The sequence below is a fragment of the Lutra lutra genome, chromosome 16 (assembly GCF_902655055.1).
Source record: "Lutra lutra chromosome 16, mLutLut1.2, whole genome shotgun sequence".
Classification (NCBI taxonomy): domain Eukaryota; kingdom Metazoa; phylum Chordata; class Mammalia; order Carnivora; family Mustelidae; genus Lutra; species Lutra lutra.
Window position 1 is genome coordinate 35,060,894 of NC_062293.1, and position 25,196 is coordinate 35,086,089.

At 48.5% G+C, this 25,196-nt stretch overlaps 1 protein-coding gene and 1 pseudogene across 5 annotated transcripts in view; one reads left to right on the forward strand and one right to left on the reverse strand.

The window, feature by feature from the left end:
* The window catches only part of TBX4 (T-box transcription factor 4), a 31,234-nt gene extending 20,963 nt beyond the window's left edge, over nucleotides 1-10,271 (reverse strand). The window contains exons 1-3 of one of the 5 annotated variants that reach the window (XM_047708907.1): nucleotides 10,259-10,271; nucleotides 5,447-5,650; nucleotides 4,560-4,654 (exon numbers count right to left, since the gene is read on the reverse strand). In XM_047708907.1, coding sequence (XP_047564863.1) covers nucleotides 4,560-4,654; nucleotides 5,447-5,647 — 296 coding nt within the window. In that variant the 5' untranslated portion in view covers nucleotides 5,648-5,650; nucleotides 10,259-10,271. Of the gene's footprint in view, nucleotides 1-3,579; nucleotides 3,707-4,559; nucleotides 4,655-5,446; nucleotides 5,651-9,475; nucleotides 9,703-10,252 lie in introns of those variants that run through there. The other 4 variants (XM_047708905.1, XM_047708904.1, XM_047708908.1 and 1 more) reach the window with 4 other exon arrangements.
* A 9,088-nt stretch (nucleotides 10,272-19,359) lies between these two features.
* LOC125086683 (putative high mobility group protein B1-like 1) lies at nucleotides 19,360-20,391 on the forward strand (annotated as a pseudogene).
* Nucleotides 20,392-25,196: the final 4,805 nt, after the last annotated feature.

The window sequence follows — 25,196 nt, forward strand, 5'->3', positions numbered from 1 at the left end:
CCCCTCAACTGCTCGCTCGCTGCCGAGAGGGGACGTGCAAGGTCAGCTGGGCTCCGAGAGCCGCGGGGGCTCCCGGCTCCCCGGCCAAAGCCGTCGCCAAATTCCTGGCCTTGACCTGTGAGCCCCCCACCAATCCAGGGGGGTGCAGGGAGTAAACCGGACCTAGGAGACCAGCCAGATTCTCTCCACCTAGCCAGGCCGCCAAACCCCAAACCCAACGCACCAGACTTTCTCTGAAGGCCCGGAAACCCCAGGAGCCGCTAAATGTGCCTTCCCTTAAACATAGGCACAAAACCAAATCGAAGGGGTGAGAAGTCGGGAGAGGAGCTGTGAGGGGGGCGGGGAGAGGTGGGGGGTTGGGAAGGCACACAAGAGGATTCGCTTCTGTTTCTTTATTTGGGTGGTGCTTTGATGGGGGTGGTATTCATTTTGTGTAAGTCTCTAGAGCTGTACAATTAAGGTTCGTTCATTTCTATGCAGGAATTTTCCACTTCAATAAAATGGACATTGAAAATTATATCCGTGTATATACAGATACTGTATATATCCGTCTATATACTGATATATAACAGAATATATCAGCAGCAGAGCCCAGAGTCTGAAAGGAACCAGTTACAGGCAAAAGATGGGGTTCCACAGAAAACCCCACCCTTCTTTCTATCCCTAGTGTCTGGGAATCTTGAGAGAGATTTCTGGGAAGAGATTAAGGCCCATCAACCAAGGTTCAGTTTGCTGTAGGAGGGGGGCCTGTGTTGCTGGTACTGCCTATACTGAGACCAAACTTTCTAGAGCAAAATTATTTCTGAGAGCATGGCAAAGTTTCATAATTTGTTCCCACTTTATACACACACAGAGTTTTCTAATTCACTCAAAGCATTTTTAAGAAATATTTTCCCTGAGGTGGGAGGCAGGAGTGAGGGTGTGTGGAATGGATGCTGTTTGGGGAGATCAGTTGCTTCTCAGATTTTTTTTTTAAAGACACTTCCTTCTGATAGACTTTTGCTTTCAGAAAATACTTTAGAAAGAGATCAAAGGACTCTCTCCCCAACCCACTTTCCCAGTGTCTTCAACCCTTACTTGTCTTATCACCCACGCCACTGGGCTCTGACGCTCTGTATACAGAGCGAGGGCAATTGGCTTTGAAGCCCCGGATTAAGCTGGGCCAAATCCTTGCCTCAGAATAACAAACAATACAGGTTCAACAGGAGTTCTCATCGGTAGTTCATTTTTCAAACGCAAATTCACTGTCACTAACACAAGCAACATTGAACTCAGCAGGCTATGAAGGCTGATAGTAGAGATTTATCTGGTGGCAAAACCATGACCTAGGAGGAGAGCAGTCAAACGGTTAGGAAATTTTCATTTTTGGGACGTTTATATTTAAATTTTTGTGGAGCTCACTTTTATCTATGTTTGGGAGAAAATGCAGTTTCTCACATGTATCAAGCTTGGCAGGGATGTGAAGGAGGTAGAGAGAGGAGGGGTCTGCTCTCTGCAGCAAACGGCTTAAAACTTGTGAGTGCTGGAGGCTGAGAGGGACAGAAACTGGCTGGGAGCATTCTGGCCCCATTTTACACCTGACATCAGGGGTTACTGAGCATTTAGAAATTGATGTCTCCCTATGTGATTGGCATTTTATTCCCTAAATCAAATGGTTTGAGAATCCAAACCACTATCCGATGAAGGGGATGATCTCTCCTTGGCCTACAGACCTTCAAGGGCTTAAGGCAAGAGGCTTGTGACCCAAAGACAAACTAGCTTGAGAATATTCTGGTTCCCCTTCTCCAGGGCCTGCCTCTCCCTCAACCAGATAGCAGTGACCATGCCCCTAACCCAGCAGGGTCCCTACGGTAGAGCAACAACCCCACATTGAATGACCTCTTAAATTAGCAGTAAGGGGAATTTCTCAAAGTTGGGGTGTTGTTCTGGGGGTGGGGTGTTGTTCTGGGGGTGGAGTGTCATCCACTTGACTGGTGCAGACCCGGCAACTGCCTAATCTTGCTTCTGTCTATAAAAGCCAAGTGCCTTCTCTTCTCTGGGATAAGGTTTATGTTCCCTTGGTTTTCCTCCAGCTTGAGCAGTCTAGGAATCTGTGATTCAAGGTTCAGGGGAACAGTCCAGGTCCTTTGCTAAGAAATGCAGGTGTCCCAGGAAGGGTGCCGTTAGAGATATGAAGAAGAGAACTGGGAGTCCTCAGGGTAGCCCAAACAAAGCAAGATGCCCCCCAAGCCTGTCCAGTCAGGGGAGGCAGGAGGAGGGGATCATGGGGGTGGGTAGAGCCCTGACTTTGGTCTCTGAGGTCAGTGAGCAGCTATGTAGGAGGAAAGAGGGTCTGTGAGAACCACGGGGAGGGGCAATGAGACTAGTGACTTTCTTAAGGACTAGACCTGTTGCACAAATAACTTTCTGCCAGAGAAATGAAAGAGTGTGATGAAACCGTAGTTGGCCAACTTCATCACAGCCACTTAAAAATTATCATCATTCCCTGAGGTCCATCTCAAGGATCAGGCACAAACATCTACCTGACGTTGGTCACCTATGGAAGTGTGTGTGTGTGTGTGTGTGTGTGTGTGTGTGTGTGTCTGTCTGTCTGTCAGTCTGTCTGTTGAGGGGAGGGAAGGAGGAGGACCCATACAGATGCAGGAAACCCCACTAAGGAGAATCACAAATGCCTTTTGTTTTAAATAGCAGAAGCCAGGCTTGCCCCCAAGAACATGCTGGCCATTTATTTTCAAAAGACAAGGTTATTTCTGCTGCCTAAAAAGGAAATTCTGGAAATTTCTCTTTCTTCTTTCCTTCCCTCAACTCTAGCAGTCATAAGAAATAAATTCCCCCTCTTCACACCTATAATCCACTCAACAATTTACCATACATAGCTCACAGGACCTCTGGTTTGAGTCTCATAGTAACCAAGAAAGGAAGGATGGCAGGTAAGTCTGCAGTCACCAGCTCTGTTTTACCCAACACCATTGAGCCACAGGAAGCTTAGAGACATGTCCTAGTGCACTCAGCTAGGAAGAGGCAAGGCTTTTGACACGTGGCTCCCCACTGAACTCAAGGACTATTCTAAGTGGCACCCTCTACTGGGTTCCCCTCATGTGTCCTCCTTCCTCATCGCCCAAATGTAGCAAATTCAGGCTCTGATAGCCCCCTGCTTCTTCTCATGATAGCATCCCCAGGCGCCCTTGCCACCTACTGGGGCAGGTGGCCAAGTGCCCAGACCTTTACCCCCACCAAAAAAAAAAAAAAAAAAAAAAAAGGAAACCTTGCATGCCTGCCAGGGAACGGACATGAGGGGCCACAGCACTCCTACACCACACACTGCAAACCACCAGCTTTTTGTTTCTTTTGAACAGCCCACCGTTCTCTGAGCAGGTCAGCAGAGCTCTTTAAAAAGTAGAAGAAAAATGCTGAGAGGATGCCAGACATTTCTCTAATTACGATTAATTTTAGTTAGCATTTAGGGCACGCTTGCTTACATGTGCCAGGAGCTATGTTAAGTGCTTTGCATACAACTGTATGTATGGTTTTGCAGAGAGGGATGAGGAGAGGGGGATGAGAGAGTGGAGAGACTCTTGCCTGGGGGTTGCACAGATGCCAGCAGCTGCGGTCTGACTCCCCATTCCCGGCTATTGATACTTCACCACCTTATTCCTCGGAAAACCTAATTATGGGCACACGGCCAGGCAACCGGACATTTCCACACCTACCCTGTCCCCAGGGACCAAAATCAAATGTGAGCAAGTGGGGAGGGGGTAGTTCCTACACCTGAACTCCCCAGCTTCTCTGTCTGCGGGTCAGTCCCCCTTCACTGATAACTGCTGGCCAAGCCCTTCCTGCCCCGCTCAAGACTCCCGGCCCCATCCAGTCTCTGGTCTTGCCCCCTCTGCATCTCCCTCTTCTCACCCTCTCCTCCAGGCTCTCTCCCACAGACACCAGCAGATTTTAAAGATGTTTCCACTTTATAAATCATTATTTCTGGCAGCCACCCGAGAGCTGCTCCCTAAACAGCACACACACAGGGCCCAACGGTGCCTTTCCCTTGGCCAAGGGGGTTGCTGGCAAGAGAGGAACAGCACCCCTGGGATGAGAGATCTGGGGTTCATGCTGCCCTGGAAAAGTTACAGAAATAGGGAAACACCATCAGGTCCCCTTCCGCTGTCTGTTGAGGGTCATCTCCGGGTCCCCAATCAATGCAATCCTGATAAACCAGGCAGATCCCCAAAAGGAGGAGGACAAAGCAGCCCCCCACAGGGGCCGATAGTGCTTGAAGTGGGACCTCTGACCCCCAGATCCTTATTTGCATTTTATTTGCATAGAGCTGCCCCTCCCATCCTTCCATCCTTCTGGGCTTCCTAGAGGAGGAATACCCTGGGCGAAGTTCTGTGGCCCGTTGGCAAACCGTGGTAGGATGCCGCTGGGCTAAGGTCAGAGCGCCCAAGGGGACCTCCATTGCTCCCCTGTCTCCAGCGAGAGATGATTGTTAAGCAAGCTCCTGGGGATCCCCATCGCTCTCACCAGTCATCTTCCAATCCCCAAGTAAACATCCCAGAGCTGACCTGCCCGCCTTGGTGATGATCATCTCGGTGCCCGCCTCGTGGAATTTCTTCCAGAGCTCCTTCTCATGCAGGCCAACCTTGATGTTCTCGATGGTCTAGGGGCAAGAAGGAAAGGGACTTACATCGGCCTGGGATGTGGCTCCATGCGGAGCCCTGAGGACGGAGAACACAGACCCAAAGAACCATGCAGAGTGCTGCCAGCCCCAGGACTCCTTGCCTGAAGGTTTCGTTTCATAAAATTATACTGTACCATTGGTGAATTTTTCAAACTTTAAAAAGTAGCTAAAACCCACTCCTTCGGAGCTATAGCGGTCTGCAGAGGACACACACTGACTGTGTCAGGGTAGATGACACACTACACAAACATAAACACTCCATGTGGTGGGACGTAGCCACAGGCTTGCGGACAGACACACAGACACAGGAGGGACGCCCGCACCCGCACACCCTATGCAGACCCACGCAGGCCTAGGGCGTGCACAGACGGATTCCTTTCATTGTGATCATCAGGTTATCACCGAGACCCTCTTAGGGACGTCCCCACAGCGGCTCCCCGCTCGCACCCGCTAGGATCCGCTCTTCTTCCCGGTGCTAGGCTTTCGCCCCCGCCCTCTCAGCGTCGTCGGAGCTGTTCACTTGGCCCGGGCTCGCCCCGATGCCAAAAGGGTGCCCTCCGCCGCCTGTTCCAGAGGAGCACCGAGGGCGCGAAGCAGAAGAGGGACAAGAGGCAGAGTGTGAGCCCTACTCCGCGGAGCAGAACACACAGTCCAGGACGCAACCAGATCCCGGGGAAGCGAGTCCTGTCCTCTTTGGGGCGGACTGGCAGACGCAGGCGGCCCTATAGACAGACGGATGCCCAACCTCTGCCCGACGGCCACAGGCCCTACCTGCTCTGCGGCGGCCGCGGCAGCAGCTGCGGCTTCGGCGCCGGGGCCCGGTGGGCTGCCGAGCGCGGCTCCGCTGAGGCCCGGAGCAGCCAGCGCGGGCTCGGGAGCGTTGGCGGCGTTGGAAGCGCTGGCCTCGCCGAGCGCCGAGCCCGGAGCCCGGAAGGCCTCCTCGCTCTCCGACAGGCCCTTATCCTGCAGCATCTCCTGCGGGAACAGCACACACCGAGTCACATGCCTGGGTCAACACTCGCCAGAGGCCCCGCAGCCCGCTCCAGGCCAGCCGAAGGACTTCGGGCCCGGGAGGGAAAGGCCGCCCTGGCGCACGTGGACACCGCCCCCTTCTGAGCTGGGGGAGGGAGAAAATTCGGAGGGTAGGACCGTGGCCGCCTCCCTCTGGGTTCTGGACCTGGGAGGGTCTGTGTGCGGTTCAAGGTCTGGCTGGCCCTGGGTGTGGGGCTGTGTGATGAGCCGGTCTAGGGGAAGGACCGCCCTCTCGGCATTGCCCCAGCTGCACCCCCAGTCCCTCCCTCCTGCTGGGCTCCAGTGGATCCTGAGGCCTAGGTCTCTTTTCACTGTTTCCTAATAGCCATCCAGGCTCACTCTTGGGTCAGGGCAGCCAGGAGACTTCCTGGGTAGGCACCAGAGGACAACCAGGCCAGGAGGGCAGGGCCCAGGCTCCTGAAGCTCCACACCTGCAGAAAGGGCCTAGGGCTGGGCAGTCCCTCAGGTCCCCACTCAGCCATCTGCACTCACGCAGTCCCTTAGACACCAGTCAGGAAAAGACTTCCTGAACCAAAGGCTTTTTCACTCCTGCCCATTCCCACTCCCATAGACACCCTATGGGTCCCTCCCACAGGCACATACAGCCTCACACGGACACAAGCACCCTCACAGAGCCTTCTAGTCCTTCAAACAGCCACACTCTCCTAGTGCAGCACTGATTCAGGCCTTGAACTCAGCCAGGAGCCTCACATTCTTCCCCACACATTCACATGTGCTGGTTCACTCAGTCAAACTTAAGCTCCAAAGGGCTCTGCTTTGGGGCAAAGGACTGAGACCCTTCCCAGCTAAGGACCAGGCCAGCTGGGTGGGTCCAGTTCACAGGCATGACCTAGTCCTGCTCCCAAGCACAGCCATCCTTCCCCAAGTGTCTAGAACTATTCACCAGGCTGCCCCAAGTGCCTGCTCCCTTCTAGAAGTTGGTCCTGGGATATCAGAATGAGAGCCCAGGCTGCAGGTCCTGCCTTTCCTGCCTCCATCATGGAGGCACCCCTACATTATCTCTGCTTCTCCTTTCCACTTCCCTGCTCTTCTCCCTTCTTTTGCATCTGGTGGGTCTTTTTTCTATGTGCATGGCTGCCTCTCTTCCTGTCTTATTTCTGTTCTCTTCTGGGTCTCCCTGAGCATCCCAAGGTCCAGGCCTCTGACCATCCTGCCCACTGGCCTCCCTATCCCAGGTCCTAGACATTGGCTCCCAGGGCCTCACAAAGTAAACAAGCCAAGTGCAACCGAGGGAGATAAAAAGGGGCCTGGGCAAGTTGGGGCTGGGAAAAGCCCATAAAGATAAAGCTGACAGCCCTCCCAATCCTCTGGCAACAGGCAGCAGGAAACAAGTCTTGCTGGTCATGGTTAGCACCAGTACCCGCCTTGGGCCACGTGCGGTTCCGAGCCAAGCCTAGGAAACCTGAAGCCCCAGGGCGAGGGGACACAGCTCAAGGAGGGGAGTTGCACGCTCTGGCCCAATACGCTGGTTCCAACTGTATCTGGGGTCAGCGGGTTGGTCCCCCGCGATCCGCTTGGGCCCGGAGGGCGCGCCGCCTGTTGCAATGCTGTTTTAGCCATTGGGTCCTCTACGGGGCACTTGTCACACCAGAAGCCATACAGGACCGCTATCTGACTCGCTCCCGGCGCTCTCAGTCCTGTGCATGGAGCTCTTCGGCCGCCGGCATCCACTGACGCCAGTCCCATGGCTCCGACCAGGGACGAGGGCAGCACGGTGCTCTCCTTCGCTTCTTCCTTTTCTCTCCGCCCCAGAGACATATGTGGACATCGCGACAGCTGGCCCTCGCCCTGGCTGGAGCTCCCCGCCGATTTCCTTTTCTTCCCTCCCGGCTGGCCCAGAGTGGCCCCTATGGTTCCCTTCACACCCCGAGCCCCGGCGCGAACTGCACAGCCGGGTTCCGCACCAAGCGGAGCCCGCGGCCCGGGGCCTCCGCAGCCTCCGCGCTCGCCCCACTCTCCGACTTCTCCCTGGACGCGGCCCGCCAGCTCGGCGCCCTTCCGCTCGGTCTGCGGCTTTCAGCTAACTCGTTTTCTAAGGAGAAGGGCATTTTACTTTTCACTCTAGATTACTGATCATATTTTTCTCGCACTGGGGGAATTAACATTTTGTATTATTTTAAATATTTTAATTATCTCTATTATCAGCAGTATTCCGATCAGTTCAATGACATTAAGAATATCCTAGCACATTAAATTATTAGTACTTTTAATTTTTAATACTGTAAAATCAAAGCACTGCTTTGATTTGTTAATTCATCGTTATCAAATATGTTGGTGCTTTCCTGTCACTGCTCCATCATTCTAGGGTCTCCTGGTACCTTAGTGATACTATTACCAATAGTCAGGTAATTATTAGATATCGTATTCCCATAGGTCATTGTAATCTATTGTTATTTTAATTTTTATTCTGTACCCCTAAAATGCTTCCGTGGCTGGCTCCTCTGTCTCTGTATTTTGTCACAGTTTCGGTAACTTGTTTTCTACCATTACTTGTGATATTATTGTTCTCAATATTGATGTTAATTTTCTTCACATCCTTATAATACTTCTTATTTTGTCATTATTTGTTTTGTTAGAATTGTTCACAATATTCTAGGTATTCTTCATCACATCTTTATAATATCTTGTCATTATTTGTAATTGCGATCTTGATTCACTGGCTATTTTTCATCGAATCATTATTTCTTGTTACTTTGTCAGAATTGGTGATATTGCTGTAGTTCCTAATGCTCTGATTATTTTTCATCACATTGACATGGTTCTTCTTATTACTCTACCATTATTTATAATGTTGTTGGGACTATTAATACCTTGGTAATAAATTGTCATATTATTCCAGCAATTCTTGCTGCTGTCTTTGTTTGTATTAGTATTGCTCTAAAGATTTTGATTAATATTTAGTAATTCATTAGAGTATCTACATTATATGATAGTATTCCATCAGTACTACTAATATTAGTATTTCCCTTAATAGTTTTTCAATTGTTCACCCTTTTTCCATAGTTCTGTCATTTGTTACTATTTCCTATACTATTATTACTGATTTTAATACAATGGTTCTTATTACATTGTTCCTATATTTGGAGTTACTTTGTCTATAATCCTTTTAAATTTGTGATTACAATTTTCACTTGGTTCTGAAACTGACTACTCTTTTATTCTTGTTTTAAAGTGTGAACACTATTAGTTTTGCCGCTTAGCCCTGTTTCTTTGGTAATTGCTCACATTCTGATAATTCTCGATCATCGATAATTATTTATATATAATGCTTCTTGTTTTAATTTTGATGAGCCTGTTGCATCAAAGGCTCTGAAGTCCAGGTTTCCAATCGCGCACTTTCACAACGATATCGCCGCAAGTACCCGGGCCGTCTTCTTGGCCTTTCTTATTCTGCAAACACCAGTTTCAAGACCACCGCTCCGCTTGTCACGGCTTAACCTTGTTCCTTTGGAGCCGGCGCTGTCCCTTCTTTGCCTTTGGGTCCCTAGACCCAATCCATCCTGTTATTCAGAGGAGATGAGGGCTCGCGCCCCAAAACGCGGGGAGTCAGGCCGAAGCGGCAGCCTGATCTGAAGCACATCTCGCCACCCTTCTGCAGCCTTGCGGGTCCCTGAGGTCCTTCTCCCGGTCCCGTTACTCGCTTCTTTTCCAGTTCATCCTCTTCTGCCCTACAACCTAACCCTGGGCTCAGGATAGCCCCTGTCCCGCACACTCGGCTCACCCCCATCCCGCCGGAACCACACTCACCCTAACTGCGCTGCCGCATGCGGAGGCGCCTGCCGCCCGAGGTCCACTGTAGGCTCGGGTCCGAGGGGCACGGGACGGCTGGGGCACTGACTTGGGGCCGCTGGGTCAGTGTCCCGCTGCCCGCCGCGCCCTCGGGGCCGGACACATCCCGGCTCTGGAGCGGGCCCTTGGATCTCCGACGCTGCACTTTGGGGCCTCAGCTCCCTCCTCCTCCCTCCCTCCCTCCCTCCGGGGCCGCCACCCCCCTGCGCTGACGTCGCCGCTGTCAATCAGTCTGCGCCCGCCGCCCCCCCGGGGAGGGGGGCTCGAGGGTCCCCTGGCTCCACGGGCCCCAGGACGCCGAGCCCTGAGCGGGCCTCGCACTCCCCCACGGCGCGGCTTGGTGCCCTCCCTGCGGCCCTCGGGCCCCGCCGGCCCGGCCAGGCTGGGAGCCCCGCATGGTTTAGATTAGAGGGGCGGGAAGGGAGAGAGCGGCCGACCCGGGCCGCACTGCTCGCACCAAGACTGGACAACGAGGACGGCACGCCGCGAGCCCCGGCGCTGCGGGCACACTGAGGCGCGGCGCAGCCAGGCCTGGTCGGGCCGGAGCCAACTTGCAGACAGCCGCCCTCAGCCGAGCCCCAGGCCGCGGGCTCCGCGCCCGCACACACCTCCGTCCGAGACCCGCTCCCAGCCGTGCACGCAGCGGCTCGGTAAGCCCACGTCCCGGGGGAACCGGCGCACAGCGCCTCACAGCCCCGCACTCGTCCACCGACCATGCCCCCAACACATTCTCACACCTACGCGCTCCGGCTCCGCGCGCGACGGCCAGGGCGTGGACCCTCTCTGCTCACTGGCCCCCCGGCTTGTCCGGGCTTGGCGGGCAGCGGGCAGCGGGCGCCGGACCCGGCCTGGCGCGCCTCGGAGTCAGCCGCGGAGGTCACGGGTGAGGGCAGGCCCTTCGCCCGGGCGGGGAGGAGGCCGGGCGGCCAGGCCTGGAGCCGCGGCAGCGGGGAAGTGCTGGGCCGGCTTCTGAATCTGAGCCGAGGCCCGGGCTTCAAGGTGCCAGGGCTTGGCAGAGTCCCTGGGGGAAACTGCGGCGAGGGCCAAGACTCCGCCAGCCGCCTCAAAATCCCAGAAAGCTGAGGAGGAAGTCCAATGCCCGCTCCAGTCTAGGAAGCTTAGACCACTGTGCTGGGAGCTATCCGGCCTCTGTGCCTCAGAAAGGGCTGCCGCCTCACTGTCTAGACCTCCCTGCCCAGCCTCTGACTCTCCACTCCCTCTGTCTCCACTTACCTCTCCTTCTCTATGTCTGTCTGTACCTTGACACAGGACCCTTCAGCTCGACAGGCAGACAGGTCCATGTGGACCTTAGCCTATTTCCAAGCCTCACAGCCTGTCATATGCCCAGGATACTGAGGCAAGATTAGGTCTGCCCACCAGAGTCCCCTCTCAGTAGGATTCTCAGGTTAGCCTCTTGGTCCTCAGCGTGAGCTGCAGCCCTCCCTCCACTCATTTCCAATGAGCCTCTGTTCCTTTCCAGACTTTTACCTCAAAATCAGATTGACGGGAACTGGACAGGGCAATCGCTTCCCTGGATGGATCTGTCCCTTTTCTTATGCTAGGAATGGAAAGCCAGGATCAGTGCCTCCCCTACTACCCAGCACTCAAAGGTGGAAGTCTACCACCAACTAGGAAAAGCCAGCTGCTGCTGTCGGGAGCTGGACGCCATCTCCACAATGGGCTCACTGCTCATGAATCCCTATCATCCTTAGCAGTACCAGATTCTACTACCCCATCTTCCTTTCCCAATTTTTCCCCCTGGTCCCTGGTTTGGGACCAGGAAGAGGAAGTAAGATCTAAGGGATGGAGAAGTTTAATCCTCCTCCAATCCTGCCTTCTCCTGGAGTGGAGAAAGGAAAGACCCTGGTGTTTCAGAGATGCCTGGGGAGTCATGTTTCCTGTGTTAGGGAGAATTAGATGACACATCTCAGCTTCTGCTCCTCCTCCCATGCCCTCCCCAACAGCCTGTAGGAAAATCCCTTGCAAATAAATAGTGTACAGATGAACCATCCAACTACTGTGTGGAATGGTGAACAGGGAAGGCAGTGAATCACCTGGTACCATGGGAAGACTACATTTAGGCCAGAGTCTAGAAAGAACTGGTTGATAATCATTGGAGGAAGTTCATAATGAGAGCATCTAGAGTTGTTCTTTACAGAAACTAGAGTGGAGACTTTCTATAAGTGCAAGGCTTTCTAAAGACTCACAGGAGATACTCCAAATCAGCATTAAGTAGTTCATGATGACATGGAGAAATGAGATACAGAAGGGACTGGTAAGCCTTTGGCGAAGAAAACAATGGGGCAAACCAGCCAGCAAGTAAGAGAGAAAGGGAAGGTATGTATACACATTCTCTGTTAGTAGAATGGAATTCTTTGTTAATTTGATTCTAACACATACATTTCTTTCCACATTTTGACAGCTCTGAAATGGGGATGCATCTTAGAATCAATGGTAGTTTAATTCATTGCAGTGCTATAGTGTAATAAATATTTTTTCTTCTTCGTGGTACATAAAATAATAGAAAGGTGTAGTATTTGTTGATAAACAGCTGATGGAGAAAAAAAGATGGGTGGTTTTTTTGTTCGCTTTTTCCAAAATGAATTTGAGTAGCTCTGAGTACAAAAGCTCTCCTCAGCTAGCTAAGTGAATAATTGACCATCTATCACACAAACTTGGGTTGGCTTAGGGGAAAGCCATCAGGTTTGGTGTCAGGCTCACTTTGGCTTTGAAACCTGGCTCTGAATCCTGGCTCAGCATTTAGCAGCTGTGTGACCTTGGGCAAGTCCCTTAACACTTAAATAAAATGGATACAATCACTCCAACTTACTAGCTTATTGTGAGGTTTGACTAAGTTAATGCATGTAAATTTCTGGCACGTGGTAGGTAATTAATAGGTTAATTCCCAACTATTTCTAAAATTTATTTTATCCCACTTCTTTTCCAAAAAGGCTTGAGATAGTTTATAACCAAAATAAGCTAATAAAAACACAAGTGAAAAGACAAAATAGGAGTAAGGGAAAAGGAATAAAAATACATGCTATCACCAAGTGTTGAAAAAGTCACTATAATTGAGAGCAAATTCTGCTTATCAGCAGCAGGGCAAAATGGTCTTTTTCCATTTCAGAAATGTGGAACAGTATTTCTTTGGTGAAGTGTAGGGAACAAACTTTCCCTTGGCCTTAACTTTTATTTATTTAATTTTTAAAGATTTATTTATTTATTTGAGAGAGAGAGAAAAGGGAGAGCTCAGAGGGAGAGTGAGAGGGAAAAGCAGACTCCCTGCTGAGCAGAGAGCCTAGGCAGGTCTCCGTCTGAGTACCCTGAGATTATGACTTGAGCCAAAGGCAGACACTTAAGCGACTGAGCCTCCCAGGTGCCCCCTGCCCTAATTTTTTGTTTTTTAAGATTTTATTTATTTATTTGACACACAGAGAGATCACAAGTAGGCAAGAGAAGCAGGCAGGGGTGTGGGGGGAAGCAGGCTCCCCGCTGAGCAGAGAGCCGGATGCAGGGCTCGGATCCCAGGATCCTGAGATCATGACCTGAGCGGAAGGCAGAGGCTTAACCCATTGAGCCCCCCAGGCATCCCCTGAATTTTTTTTTTTTTTTAAGATTCCATTTACTTCTTTGACAGAGAGAAAGATCACAAGTAGGAAGAGAGGCACGCAGAGAGGGGGGGAAGCAGGCTCCCCGCTGAGCAGAAAGCCCAAGGACCCTGAGACCACCACCCTAGTGGAAGGCAGAGGCCCCAATCCACTGAGCCACCCAGGCGCCGCTCCCCTTCCCAATTTTTGAAGTAGTTTCTCATGTCAATTTTTACCTATATGTCTGTACAGTGTCTTACCATTTACAAAGTGTTTTCATAGTTACTATCTCATCCGATGCTGTATTAATTCCATTTTATCTCCATTTTATGGATTCATTCATCCAAAGTATTATTTATCATGTGCTTGCTATGTGCCAGGCATAAAAAGGAAAGGCCAAGCTCTTGGTTAGTTTATTAGTTCTATTAGTTAGTCAACTGATTGGCTAACCAGTTACTACCACAAATTCACTAATGAATGACCTGCAAACTTACTAATTAATCACCTAAATAGTCAACTTCGAGGGGAGCAGGGGCTGCAGGATAAACTGGAGAATCCTGGTCAGTACAGTAAAATGGTTGCGCCGAGGCAAGGGGAGGTTTGGTTGAAGACGTCTGCGTGAGCTGGCTCCATAGCGTGGTGAAAAGCAAATTACAATTTTAAAACAAAACAAACAAATTAAAAACCCACTAGGTTTTTGGAGTATTTAATAAATACCAATGTGAAGATCCACCCCAGACCAACTGAGTCAGAACCGCTGAGGATAGGAGCAAAGTACTGCCCTATGCCAATCCTGGAAATCCTGTTCCTTGCTTTCCTAGTTTCCCTGGTAACGCGGAGTGGTCACGTGATCCAATGTTGGCCAATAAGGCCTAAACAGAAGACTGCCAGGAGGAAGTTAGGGAAGGAGGAGGTTTTTGTTTTGTTTTTTGTTTGGTTTTTTTTGTTGTTTTTTTTTAAAGATTTTATTTATTTATTTGACAGAGAGATCACAAGTAGGCAGAGAGGCAGGCAGAGAGAGAGAGAGGAGGCAGGCTCCCTGCCGAGCAGAGAGCCCGATGCGGGGCTCGATCCGAGGACTCTGAGATCATGACCTGAGCCGAAGGCAGCGGCTTAACCCACTGAGCCACCCAGGCGCCCCAATTTTTTTTTTGCTTTCTTGGTAAAGGGGAACACATAATCTTCTTTTCTTCTAATGATGAGAACCCTGGAATTCTCACCCCCTAGAGACCCTGACACAAAGACAACGGGCACTATACTAAGGATATCCAAACAAAAAGAAAGAGCCTTGGGGCGCCTGGGTGGCTCAGTGGGTTAAGCCGCTGCCTTCCGCTCAGGTCATGATCTCAGGGTCCTGGGATCGAGTCCCACATCGGGCTCTCTGCTCGGCAAGAAGCCTGCTTCTCTCTCTCTCTCTCTCTCTCTCTCTCTCTCTCTCTCTCTCTCTCTCTGCCTTCCTCTCCGTCTACTTGTGATCTCTCTCTGTCAGATAAATAAATAAAATCTTTAAAAAAAAAAAAAAAAGAAAGAGCCTCAATTGAGGGCATCAATAAGCAGGTAAGCCAGTGCCAACTGTTTCTTGTGAGAAAAATAAGCCCGTTTCTTGACATCATTGTTAGTCTGGGTCTCAGTTACTTACAGCCAAACACACTCCAGAGACGTGTGTAAAGGTCGCAACTATGTGTTGAGTGAGTCCTTAGGCACTCCACCATGAGGGATACACTCTGAATGTTCGTGTGTATCCTTGTGTATTTGCACACACTTTCCTGTTCAAAGCCAGGACACAGAAATCCCTCCCTCCACATCCCCTTCCCAGCCATGCTCTTTAGTGTGTGCTATGACCTAAGGCCTAGGGTCCTTATTAAGTCCCCCAAAGGGAAAGGATGGGTGAGGCAACACAGAATTCACTTGTCCCCTGTGGCTTTATCCCACTGTGTCCCCAGTAGCCCCAAATCTTGGTTCTAGATTTTCCAGCCCACATCCCATTAGGATTATCAAGCTCAGCTGGGGTGGGGGCAGGAGCTGAGCTCATTCTGGAAATTGGAGGATTGAGCAACAGGAATGGGTAGTAGGTAGCAGCTGCTGCAGGTGCTTCCCCTCAGGCCCCAGGTGTGGTGTTCACCTGACCCCTCACCCTGGCCTCCCAGGCCTTCGCCCACAAAGAGAATTAAGAAACTTCCAGTTAGAAGAAATTGAGGAGTGGACTGGCTTGATCCCTGACCTGGGTGATATAGGCTGGTCTGAGCCCCCTCAGGCCTGAGGGCAGAAGCAGTGATTTACCATTTACCCTGTGAGTCCTTCCTATAACTCTCAGTGGGGGCGCTACAGAGATAAGGAACGAATACTCAGATCTGGGTTTTGCATAGTCAGGGCTAGCAATCTAGGCCTTCTGTTCCCAAGGCCTTAGCCATGGGTGGGTTATCTGCCGATCAGACTTTCTCCCCCATTCCACTACCTGCTCCTACACTGCCACTTCTGCCCATTTCCTCCAGTACGACTGCTCTGAAATGCGCGCTTATTTTATTATCCCTCTGAGTAAGGTATCTCTACAAGGGTGGGATTGGGTAACAAATATGCCTACATCAGAGAATTTGTCTCATTATCCAACCCCCTTTTTCTTTCTTCCTCTTTCTCCCCTCTATTCTTCCTAAGCACAGACTATCCAAAACTGGGTTTGATTTTGGGTCCCCTGAGGGTATTTTTTGAATGAGAGGCTGAAACAAATTAGGACTAAGAATGAGAGAGTATGTGATCGATCAGCAAGTCCTTGGAATTTGAAGTGAAAAAACCTGAATTCAGGTCCTCAGCAGGCTGCTTACAGAGGGACGTAGATCACGATCCACTTAAAGCCTGTTTCCTCATCTGTAAAATGAATTTAATAATAACAGCCACCTTGAAGGATAGTAGAAAGGATGAGCACATAGAAGTGCTTGAAGGGCTCACAACAATAGCTAATGTTTATTGCGTGCCTACAATGTGCCTAGCAGAATTCCAAGAGTTTTATGTCTTTACCCTCATTTCAACCTTACCATATTATCAGGTGAATACTATCATGGTCCTCATTTCACAGATAAATATGCCTAAGGTCATACAACGAGGAAACGAAGTCAGGATTTGAACCCAATTGATTAGTCTGGATCTCCAGTGCCCATGCATTCAAATATACTGTTCTATGGTCATTTAACCTAACTAAGCTCATTTCACTTGTTAAACAAGGATAACAGTACCTCCCCTACAGTATTGTTGTCCAAGTGTAATATACTGCCTGACACAAAATAATCCTATTATCATTACTGTACTGTCAATTGAGCTTACCCACGGTCTCACGCTTAAAAAAAGACCTCTAAGTTTCTAGAGCCCAAGATCTTAACTATCGTTATTGTTCATTTTCTAAAAAATACAATACCTACCTAGAGACCACAGACTTAGTCATCTCTCTTTAGACTCCCCAAAGATAGGGGCGCCTGGGTGGTTCAATGGGTTAAGCCTCTGCCTTCAGCTCAGGTCATGATCTCAGGGTCCTGGGATCAAGCCCCACATCGGGCTCTCTGATCAGCAAGGAGCCCGCTTTCTCCTCTCTCTGCCTGCTTGTGATCTCTGTCTGTCAAATAAATAAATAAAGTCTTAAAAAAAAAAAAGACAGACAGACATAGTACAGGGGCACCTCCTGGGTAGCTCAGTTGGTTAAGTGTCCAACTGTTGATCTCAGCTCAGATCTTGGTCTCAGGGTCATGAGTTCAAGCCTCCCTCCCTCCCCAAAGACATAGTACATCCTTCATGGTCCCAGAAACATCATGCTCTGTCTCCCACTGACCCCCACCAAGCTGGCCACGAAGGAGTCAGCAGGACTCATGGAAGTGGGCTGCTCATTCACCAGGACATGCTGGCAGTAGAATGGAGAGTACTGATTCTACTGCAATCTTTTCTTATGCAGAGATGGTGCTGCTGGCCCCTTCTAGCTGGTAACACCATCTTGGCCAAAAAAAGACAATGTTTAATAACCCAGGCACAAATGGGGATGAGGATAAACTCACTTTCGTCTGGAATAAAATCCTCTATAACAGGCCTTCTTCCTTGCCTCCAAGATCCATAAGCTCCCTCCATCTAGATAATGTTTGGGAAGTGCCTCCTAACATCTAGCTTCATCCCCTCTTGCTGCAGTTGGTCTGTTCCTGTCTCTAAGGAATCAGAAGCATTCTGGGGCTCTGTTAACTGGTCAGACCTTCACAGTGGAGTTGCCATTCTCTTAATTTCAGCCACCAAAGCTGGGTGGATGGAGCTGTCCAAGGAGCCCTGAGCCTAAGAGCTATGCCACACTGGTCTTGAACAGGGCACAGACCCTGGTCTGTGTTCTTGGGAGGCAGAGCCTGAGATTGTGGCTCCCCTAGAATTCAACAGACCCTAAAAGGGGAGGCCAGGAAGGAGTCTCTACGTTCAATCCCCCATGTCCCTGCATTTTCTAAAGTTCCTTCTTTGAACATGTTCCTTTATTTATTGGGCTTCATTTAACCTCAGCTTTGTCCTCTGAGATCATTTATTTGGTAACTGTCACTCAGCCTGCTGTGGCCTTCATAATCCTATTGATTTCCTCCAAGCCAGTTGGGGGCTTTCTCAACATCTTCCTGGGTCAGTAGGGGCTGATTGCCAGTTCTGGTCATTACCGAGTAGGAGGCCCCAGACTGGTATGGATTTGCCCATAGGACCATCTTCGTGTTCCTTTTTCCCACACTGGCCCTTCTCAGGCTGTAAGAGATGGATTTGTGTGGCTGCCTTGGTTGCTGAAGTGTGAGGTAAATGGCGAAGTGCCCACTACCACCGCCAGGAGCTCCCTGAATGGCTACTGAGGCCGTCCTTCAGCTCAGAAGTCCTGGGCTTCACCAACTGCAGCTTTGCTTTGGCCGGAACCCCACCCCCTCCACCATCTTGGATCCAGAGGGGTAAGGGGTCCAATCAGCACAGGAGAAGCCGGTGAGGGTGGGGTGAAGCTGCAGCTCGAGCCCACGTGGCCACCGACCTGTGCCTTCCCGCCACCTGTGGCCGGGGCCTGGCCCCTGTCGAGCTGCAGCTGCAGCTCCCAGACACCACCCCAGCCCGTCGCCAGGGGATTAGTGTCCGTCTGTGGGTTGGGACAACCTCAGTGGGGGTTGTCCTGGTCCAGACGAAGGCTCTCCTTCACCTTCCGCAGGACCACTTCCCCAGAGTACGGCTTGGGCAGAGGGGATTGTGTTGGGGGGTCTGACAGCCTGGGGTGCTGATCTCTCCCAGAGCTGAGGTGTGGGGTGACGGGAGTCCTCCTCCCCTCCAAGCCTGAGCCACATGTGCTGGGAAGTTCATTTCCCCTTGTTTTGCACAACGGGCTCAGGGATTGACCCCAGGAGTGACCTCAGTGTCAGGAGGCATTAATGATCTCCATACGGGCAATAAACAGGCAGACCGGCTGGCTTGGTGTGGAGGTGCCCTGGAATGGGGCCGCCTTATTAGCCTCACATTCGTTTTTGGGTAGAGGCTTAATTAACAAGGGCTCCCTCATTCGTCTTCCCTCCCCCAAACATCCTGGAGCGCGATGGGAACATGGTTGGAGACACTGGACTTCTCTGGCTGGTTCCTTTGCTCCTCATGGGCCTCCTCAAGAGGCAGACTCTTCAGGCGTCTGCTCTGTCATTTGTCTGCCTCTAACAGGACTTCGGACTTAGTCCTCCTGACAAAATCTCTCTTGTTTTTAAAAGCCCCCAGAGGTCAAGTCCGTGCTGAGTCAGTTCACTTTTTTTTTCTATAAGAACCCAGGAACAAGAAGATCTTACTCTTCTTTAACTTAAATCTCTCCTGACTATTTGAGTTTGAGCCCAATTTTCCCAAAGGGAAATTTCCCAAGGGAATAACTAGGTGGTTACCAGCCTGTATGTGGGTGCAAGGTGTGGGGTGGGTGGTATAGGGTCCTTAGCAACTGCCCAAACTATTAAAATCACCATCTGATGTATCCTATCTCCTCCAAATCCATTTCCGTCAGGTTGGTTCATTTTTCTAGGTGTGTGATTTACCCTCTTTGGGCTTCAGGGTTTTTTTTATCTGCATAGTTCCTTTAAGATTCAGCAAACACTATATGCCAGGCACAGTGCTAAGTGCTACAGAAATGAAGCAGAGAAAAACCCAGGCCCTACTTGAGATGGAGCTCCCAAACTAGTGAGGAACAGACTTGTAAAGAAATGCAGTAATAAAATGTGCTTGGGGCTATAATCTAAGTCCATATTGGGTATGATGAGAGTACAAAAGGGGGAGTTACCAACTAATCCTACCTTTTCGAGGAAGGCTCGCTCCATGAGCAGGTACCATCTGAGCCCATCTTTGAAAGACAAATATGTATGGATTCCTGAGGAAGAATGTGAAAAGGGTATTTTAGGAAAAGGGAAGAACCTGTACAAAGGCACAGAGGCCATGTTTGAGGAGCAGCAGGGCTGCGGTGATAGAAATTGGAACTTTGTGGGAAGGGAGGGCTTGGGAAGGGCCTTGCAAACCATATTGATAACTTCATCTAGAGAGCCATGGCAGTACATTGAGTTCTGCAGAAATAGCACCAGGGCCCTTGAGAGCCAGATGGGCACTGGGTGACTCTGAGCCTCACGGAGGAAAAATAATTAAACATAGGCAAAGGAGACCCTAAGAAGGATCCTGATAGGCAGAAAACATCGTGTACATTCTTTCTGCAAACTTGCTGGAAGAGGCACAAGATGAGGCACGAAGATGCTTCAGCCAGCTTCTCCAAGTTTTCTAAGTAGTGCTCAGAGGGGTGGAAGACATGTCTTCTAGAGAGGAAGGAAAATTTGAAGATCTGGCAAAGACTGACAAAGCTCATTATGAAAGAGACATGAAAACCTGTATCCATACCTCTTAAAGGGGAAATAATAAGGAAATTCAAAGATCCTGATGTATCCAAGAAGCCTCCTTTGGCCTTGTTTTGTTCTGAGTAGCATCCAAAAATCAAAGGAGAACATCTGGGCCTGTCCATTGGTGATGTGGGAAGGACCTGGGATCCCATGAGAGACATGGGATAATGCTGCTGGAGACGATGAGCAGTCTCCTGAGGCTGCCTAGCTGAAGGGAAAATAGGAAAAGAATATTGTTGCATATTGAGCTACAGGGAAGCTAATGAGGCAGAAATGGGAGTTATCCAGGGCTGAAAAGAGCAAGATAAAGAAGGAAGGCAAGGAAGAAGATGATAATGGTGGAAAAATTGGTTTGAGGGCAGCTTTTTTTCTTGTCCATAAAGCATTTAATGCCCCCCCCCTTTAATGAAAAAAAAATTGTTAGGCAGTGTAAGATCTGTTTTTAAACTTTACCGTGTCTTTTTTAAAATGGAATTTACATACTACCGAATTTGTCTTTAGCTAGCCTTATCTCCGTGGTATTTTCAATAGCTACTAAATTTGTTAGCAGTATGGGCATAAAAATGTAAAGCAAGTTCTTGTTGGTGCACAGCCCAAATCAGATAAAAAGGAGGATGATGGTTTTTCTCATCTTCAGTTGTTGCTGATGCGACTTATATGAAATCATTGTTTTTCTGTTCACTTTGTAGTTGTTAAAAAAAAAAAAGTTGCAGCTGTTTTGTTGACATTTTTTCTTCTCTTAAAGGTTTTATTTATTTATTTGACAGAGACAGACACAGCGAGAGAGAGAACACAGTCAGGGGGAGTGGGAGAGGGAGAAGCAGGCCTCCTGCCGAGCAGGGAACCCAACTTGGGGCTCAATCCCAGCACCCTGGAATCCCAGGACCCTGGGATCATGACGTGAGCCAAAGGCAGATGCTTAACAACTGAGCCACCCAGACGGCCCTCTGTATTTTTTTTGGTGGGGGGGATGCCTGAGTGGCTCAATTGGTTAAGCCTCTGCCTTCAGTTCAGGTTGGGATCCCACAGTTTTGGGATCTTCTTTTCCTATTGCCTGCTTCTTCCCCTGCTTGTGCACTCTCTCTCTCTCTGACAAATAAATAAGATCTTAAAAACAATATTTATTTATTTATTTACTTGAGAGAGAAAGAGAGAGAAAGCATGGCATGTGAACAGGGAATGTGGCAGAGGGAGAGGGAGAAACATTCCCTACTAAGCAGGGAGCCCGATGTGGGACTCGATCCCAGGCCCCCCAGGATTATGACCTGAGCCGAAGACAGACACTTAACCGACCGAGCCACCCAGGTGTCCCTGTTCTGTTGATATTCTGAATGCTTCTAAATAAATACAATTTTTAAAAATGTGTTGTCCTTTTCATAGGTCTGAATTTTTTCTTCTTGAGGGGCAGCTATAATCTTTTGCTTTTACCCATTTTGGATCACACGAATGATTTACACTATTTATCTTTTCATATAGTTAGCTGATAAGAATCTTTTTTCTACACACCTGCATATAATGAGGGTAATAAAATTTGAATTGAGACAGAAACAAAACAATTTAAAAAACCACCTCTATCTAAGGGCAATGGGAATCCATAAAGGGTTTTTAGGAGGGAACAGGGCTGGACTGATCAGACTTGTATTCTAGAAGATGACTAGTGATGAAGGAAGGGAAATTATTAGAATAATATTTAGAAGTGGAGTAGGAAAAAGGCAGGGCAGAAGTTGGATGTTTCTGGGCAGGAGTATGGTAGACATTTGTCATCTTCACCCCCTGCATCCACACTCCTTTTTCACACTCAGAAAAGTTTGTAGTTTTAGGGGAAAGAATCATTCCCGTTGAGTATTTTAGTGGGACTGTCCGTGAAGGGGCTCTGTCCATCCTCAGCCAGGACCATGTTAGATGCTCTCAGAATTCTAAAGTTGAGCATAATGGCAGAAAGAAGGAAGGAATGTGAGTTTAATCATCCTCTTTGGGCCTCAGGTTCCTCATCTGTATGTACCATTTAAGATTCAGCAAACACTCCATAGTAGGTAGCATTTTTTTTTCTTATATAACTCCAGTATCATTTACATTAAAAAAAAATAACAAGTCCATGGTATCACCCAATATTTATTCCACATTCAAATTTCCCCAGTTGTCCCAAGTCTATCTTTTACATTTTTCCGCAATTCAAGATTCTTGCATTGTGCTTGTTTTTTTCTTTTTAAAAATTAATTAATTTTTTTAAACATATAATGTATTATTTGTTTCAGGGGTACAGGTCTCTGAATTGTCAGTTTTGCACAATTCACCGCACTCATCATAGCACACACCCTCTGCAATGTCCAGCACCCTGCCACCCTATCCCTGCCCCGCCACCCCCTAGTAACCCTCAGTTTGTCTCCTGAGATTAAGAGTCTCTTATGGTTTGTCTTCCTCTGTGGTTCCATCGTGTTTAATTTTTCCCTCCCTTCCCCACACAACCACCCCTGCCACCTCTCAAATTCCTCATATCAGAGAGATCATATGATAATTGTCTTTCTCTGATTGACTTATTTTGTTTAGCATAATACCCTCTAGTTCCATTCACGTCATCGCAAATGGCAAGATTTTGGGGTTTTGATGGCTGCATAATATTCCATTATATATACACCACTCCTTTTTTTTTTTAACTTCCTGAGTCCTCTGTTCATTTTTTTAAGATTATTTATTTATTTATTTATTTGACAGAGAGAGAGAGAGAGAGAGAGAGAGAGAGAGAGACAAGTAGGCAGAGAGACAGGCAGAGAGAGAGAGGGAGGCAGGTTCCCCGCTGAGCAAAGAGCTGATGCGGGGCTCAATCCCCGGAACCTGAGATTATGACCTGAGCTGAAGTCACAGGATTAACCCACTGAGCCACCCAGGTGCCCCTATACACATCTTCTTTATCCATTCATTTGTTGATGGATATCTAGGCTCTTTCCGTAGTTTGGCTATTGTGGACCTTGCTACTATAGGGGTGCACAAGCCCCTTTGGATCACTATATTTGTATCTTTAGGGTAAATATCCAGTAGTGCAATTGCTGGGTCGTAGGGTAGCTCTATTTTCAACTTTTTTTTTTAAAGATTTTATTTATTTATTTGACAGAGAGAAATCACAAGTAAGCAGAGAGGCAGGCAGAGAGAGAGGAGGAAGCAGGCTCCCTGCTGAGCAGAAAGCCCGATGTGGGGCTCGAACCCAGGACCTGGGATCGTGACCTGAGCCGAAGGCAGAGGCTTAACCCACTGAGCCACCCAGGCGCCCCTATTTTCAACTTTTTGAGGAACCTCCATGCTGTTTTCCAGAGTGGCTGCACCAGCTTGCATTCCCATCAACAGTGTAGGAGGGTTCTCCTTTCTCTGCATCCTCACCAGCATCTGTCGTTTCCTGCCTTAATTTTAGCCATTCTGACTGGTGTTAGGTGGTATCTCACTGTGGTTTGGATTTGTATTTCCCTGATGCCAAGTGATGTTGAGAACTTTTTCATGTGTCTGCTGGCCACTTGGATGTCTTCTTTGTCGAAATGTCTGTTCATGTCTTCTGCCCATTTCTTGACTGGATTATTTGTTCTTTGGGTTTTGAGCTTGATATGTTCCCCATAGATCATGGATACTAACCCTTTATCTGACATGTCTATCATTTGTGAATATTTTCTCCCATTCTGTTGGTTGTCTTTTGGTTTTGTTGACTGTTCCTTTGCTGTGCAAAAGCTTTTGATCTTGATGATCTCCCAATAGTTCATTTTTGCCCTTGCTTCTCTTGCCTTTGGTGATGTTTCTAGGAAGAAGTTGCTGCAGCTGAGGTCGAAGAGGTTGCTGCCTGTGTTCTCCTCAAGGATTTTGATGGATTCCTGTCTCACACTGAGGTCTTTCATCCATTTAAAGTATTTTTGTATGTAGTATAAGGAAATGGTCCAGTTTCACTCTTCTGCATGTGGCTGTCCAATTTTCCCAACAACATTTGCTGAAGAGACTGTCTTTTCTCCATTGGACATTCTTTCCTGCTTTGTCAAAGATCAGTTCACCATAGAGTTGAGGGTCTATTTCTGGGCTCTCTATTCTGTTCCATTGATCTAGGTGTCTGCTTTTGTGCCAGTACCACACTGTCTTGATGATGACAGCTTTGTAATAGAGCTTGAGGTCTGGAAATGGGATGTTGCCAACTTTGAGTTCCTTTTTCAACCTTCCTCTGGCTATTCGGGGTCTTTTCTGGTTCCATATAAATTTTAGGATTATTTTTCCATTTCTTTGAAAAAAGTTGATGGTATTTTGATAGGGATTGTGTTCAGTGTGTAGATTGCTCTAGGTAGCATAGACATTTTCACAATATTTGTTCTCCAATCCATGAGCTTGGAACATTTTTCTATTTCTTTGTGTCTTTCTCAGTTTCTTTCACAAGTACTTTACAGTTTTCTGAGTGCAGATTCTTTGCCTCTTCGGTTATGTTTATTCCTAGGTATCTTACAATTTTGGGTACAATTGTAAATGGGATCGACTCCTTAATTTCTCTTTCATCTGTCTTGTTGTTGTTGTATTGAAATGCAACTGATTTCTGTGCATTGATTTCCTATCCTGACACTTTACTGAATTCCTGTATGAGTTCTAGCAGCTTTAGAGTGTAGTCTTTTAGGTTTTCCACATGAAGTACCATATCATGTGTAAAGAGTGATAGTTTGACGACTTCTTTGCCAATTACGATGCCTTTTATTTCTTTTTGTTCTCTGAGGCTTTTTTGTTGTCTGCTTTTTGTTGCTGAGGCTGGGACTTCTAGTACTATGTTGAATAGCAGTGGTGAGAGTGGACAGCTCTGCCATGTTCCTGAGCTTAGGGGAAAATCTCAGTTTTTGTCCATTAAGAATGATATTTGCTGTGGGTTTTTCATAGATGGCTTTGATGATATTGAGGTAGGTACCCTCTATCCCTACACTGTGAAGAGTTTTGAACAAGAAAGGATGCTGTACTTTGTCAAATGCTTTTTCAGCATCTACTGAGAGTATCATAGGGTTCTTGTTCTTTTATTAATATATTGTATCACACTGATTGATTTGTGGATGTTGAACTAACCTTGCAGCCCAGGAATAAACCCCACTTGGTCGTGGTGAATAATCCTTCTAATGTGCAGTTGGATCCTATTGGCTAGTGAGAATTTTTGGTGAGAATTTTTGTATCCGTGTTCATCAGGGATATTGGTCTGTTAATTCTCCTTTTTGA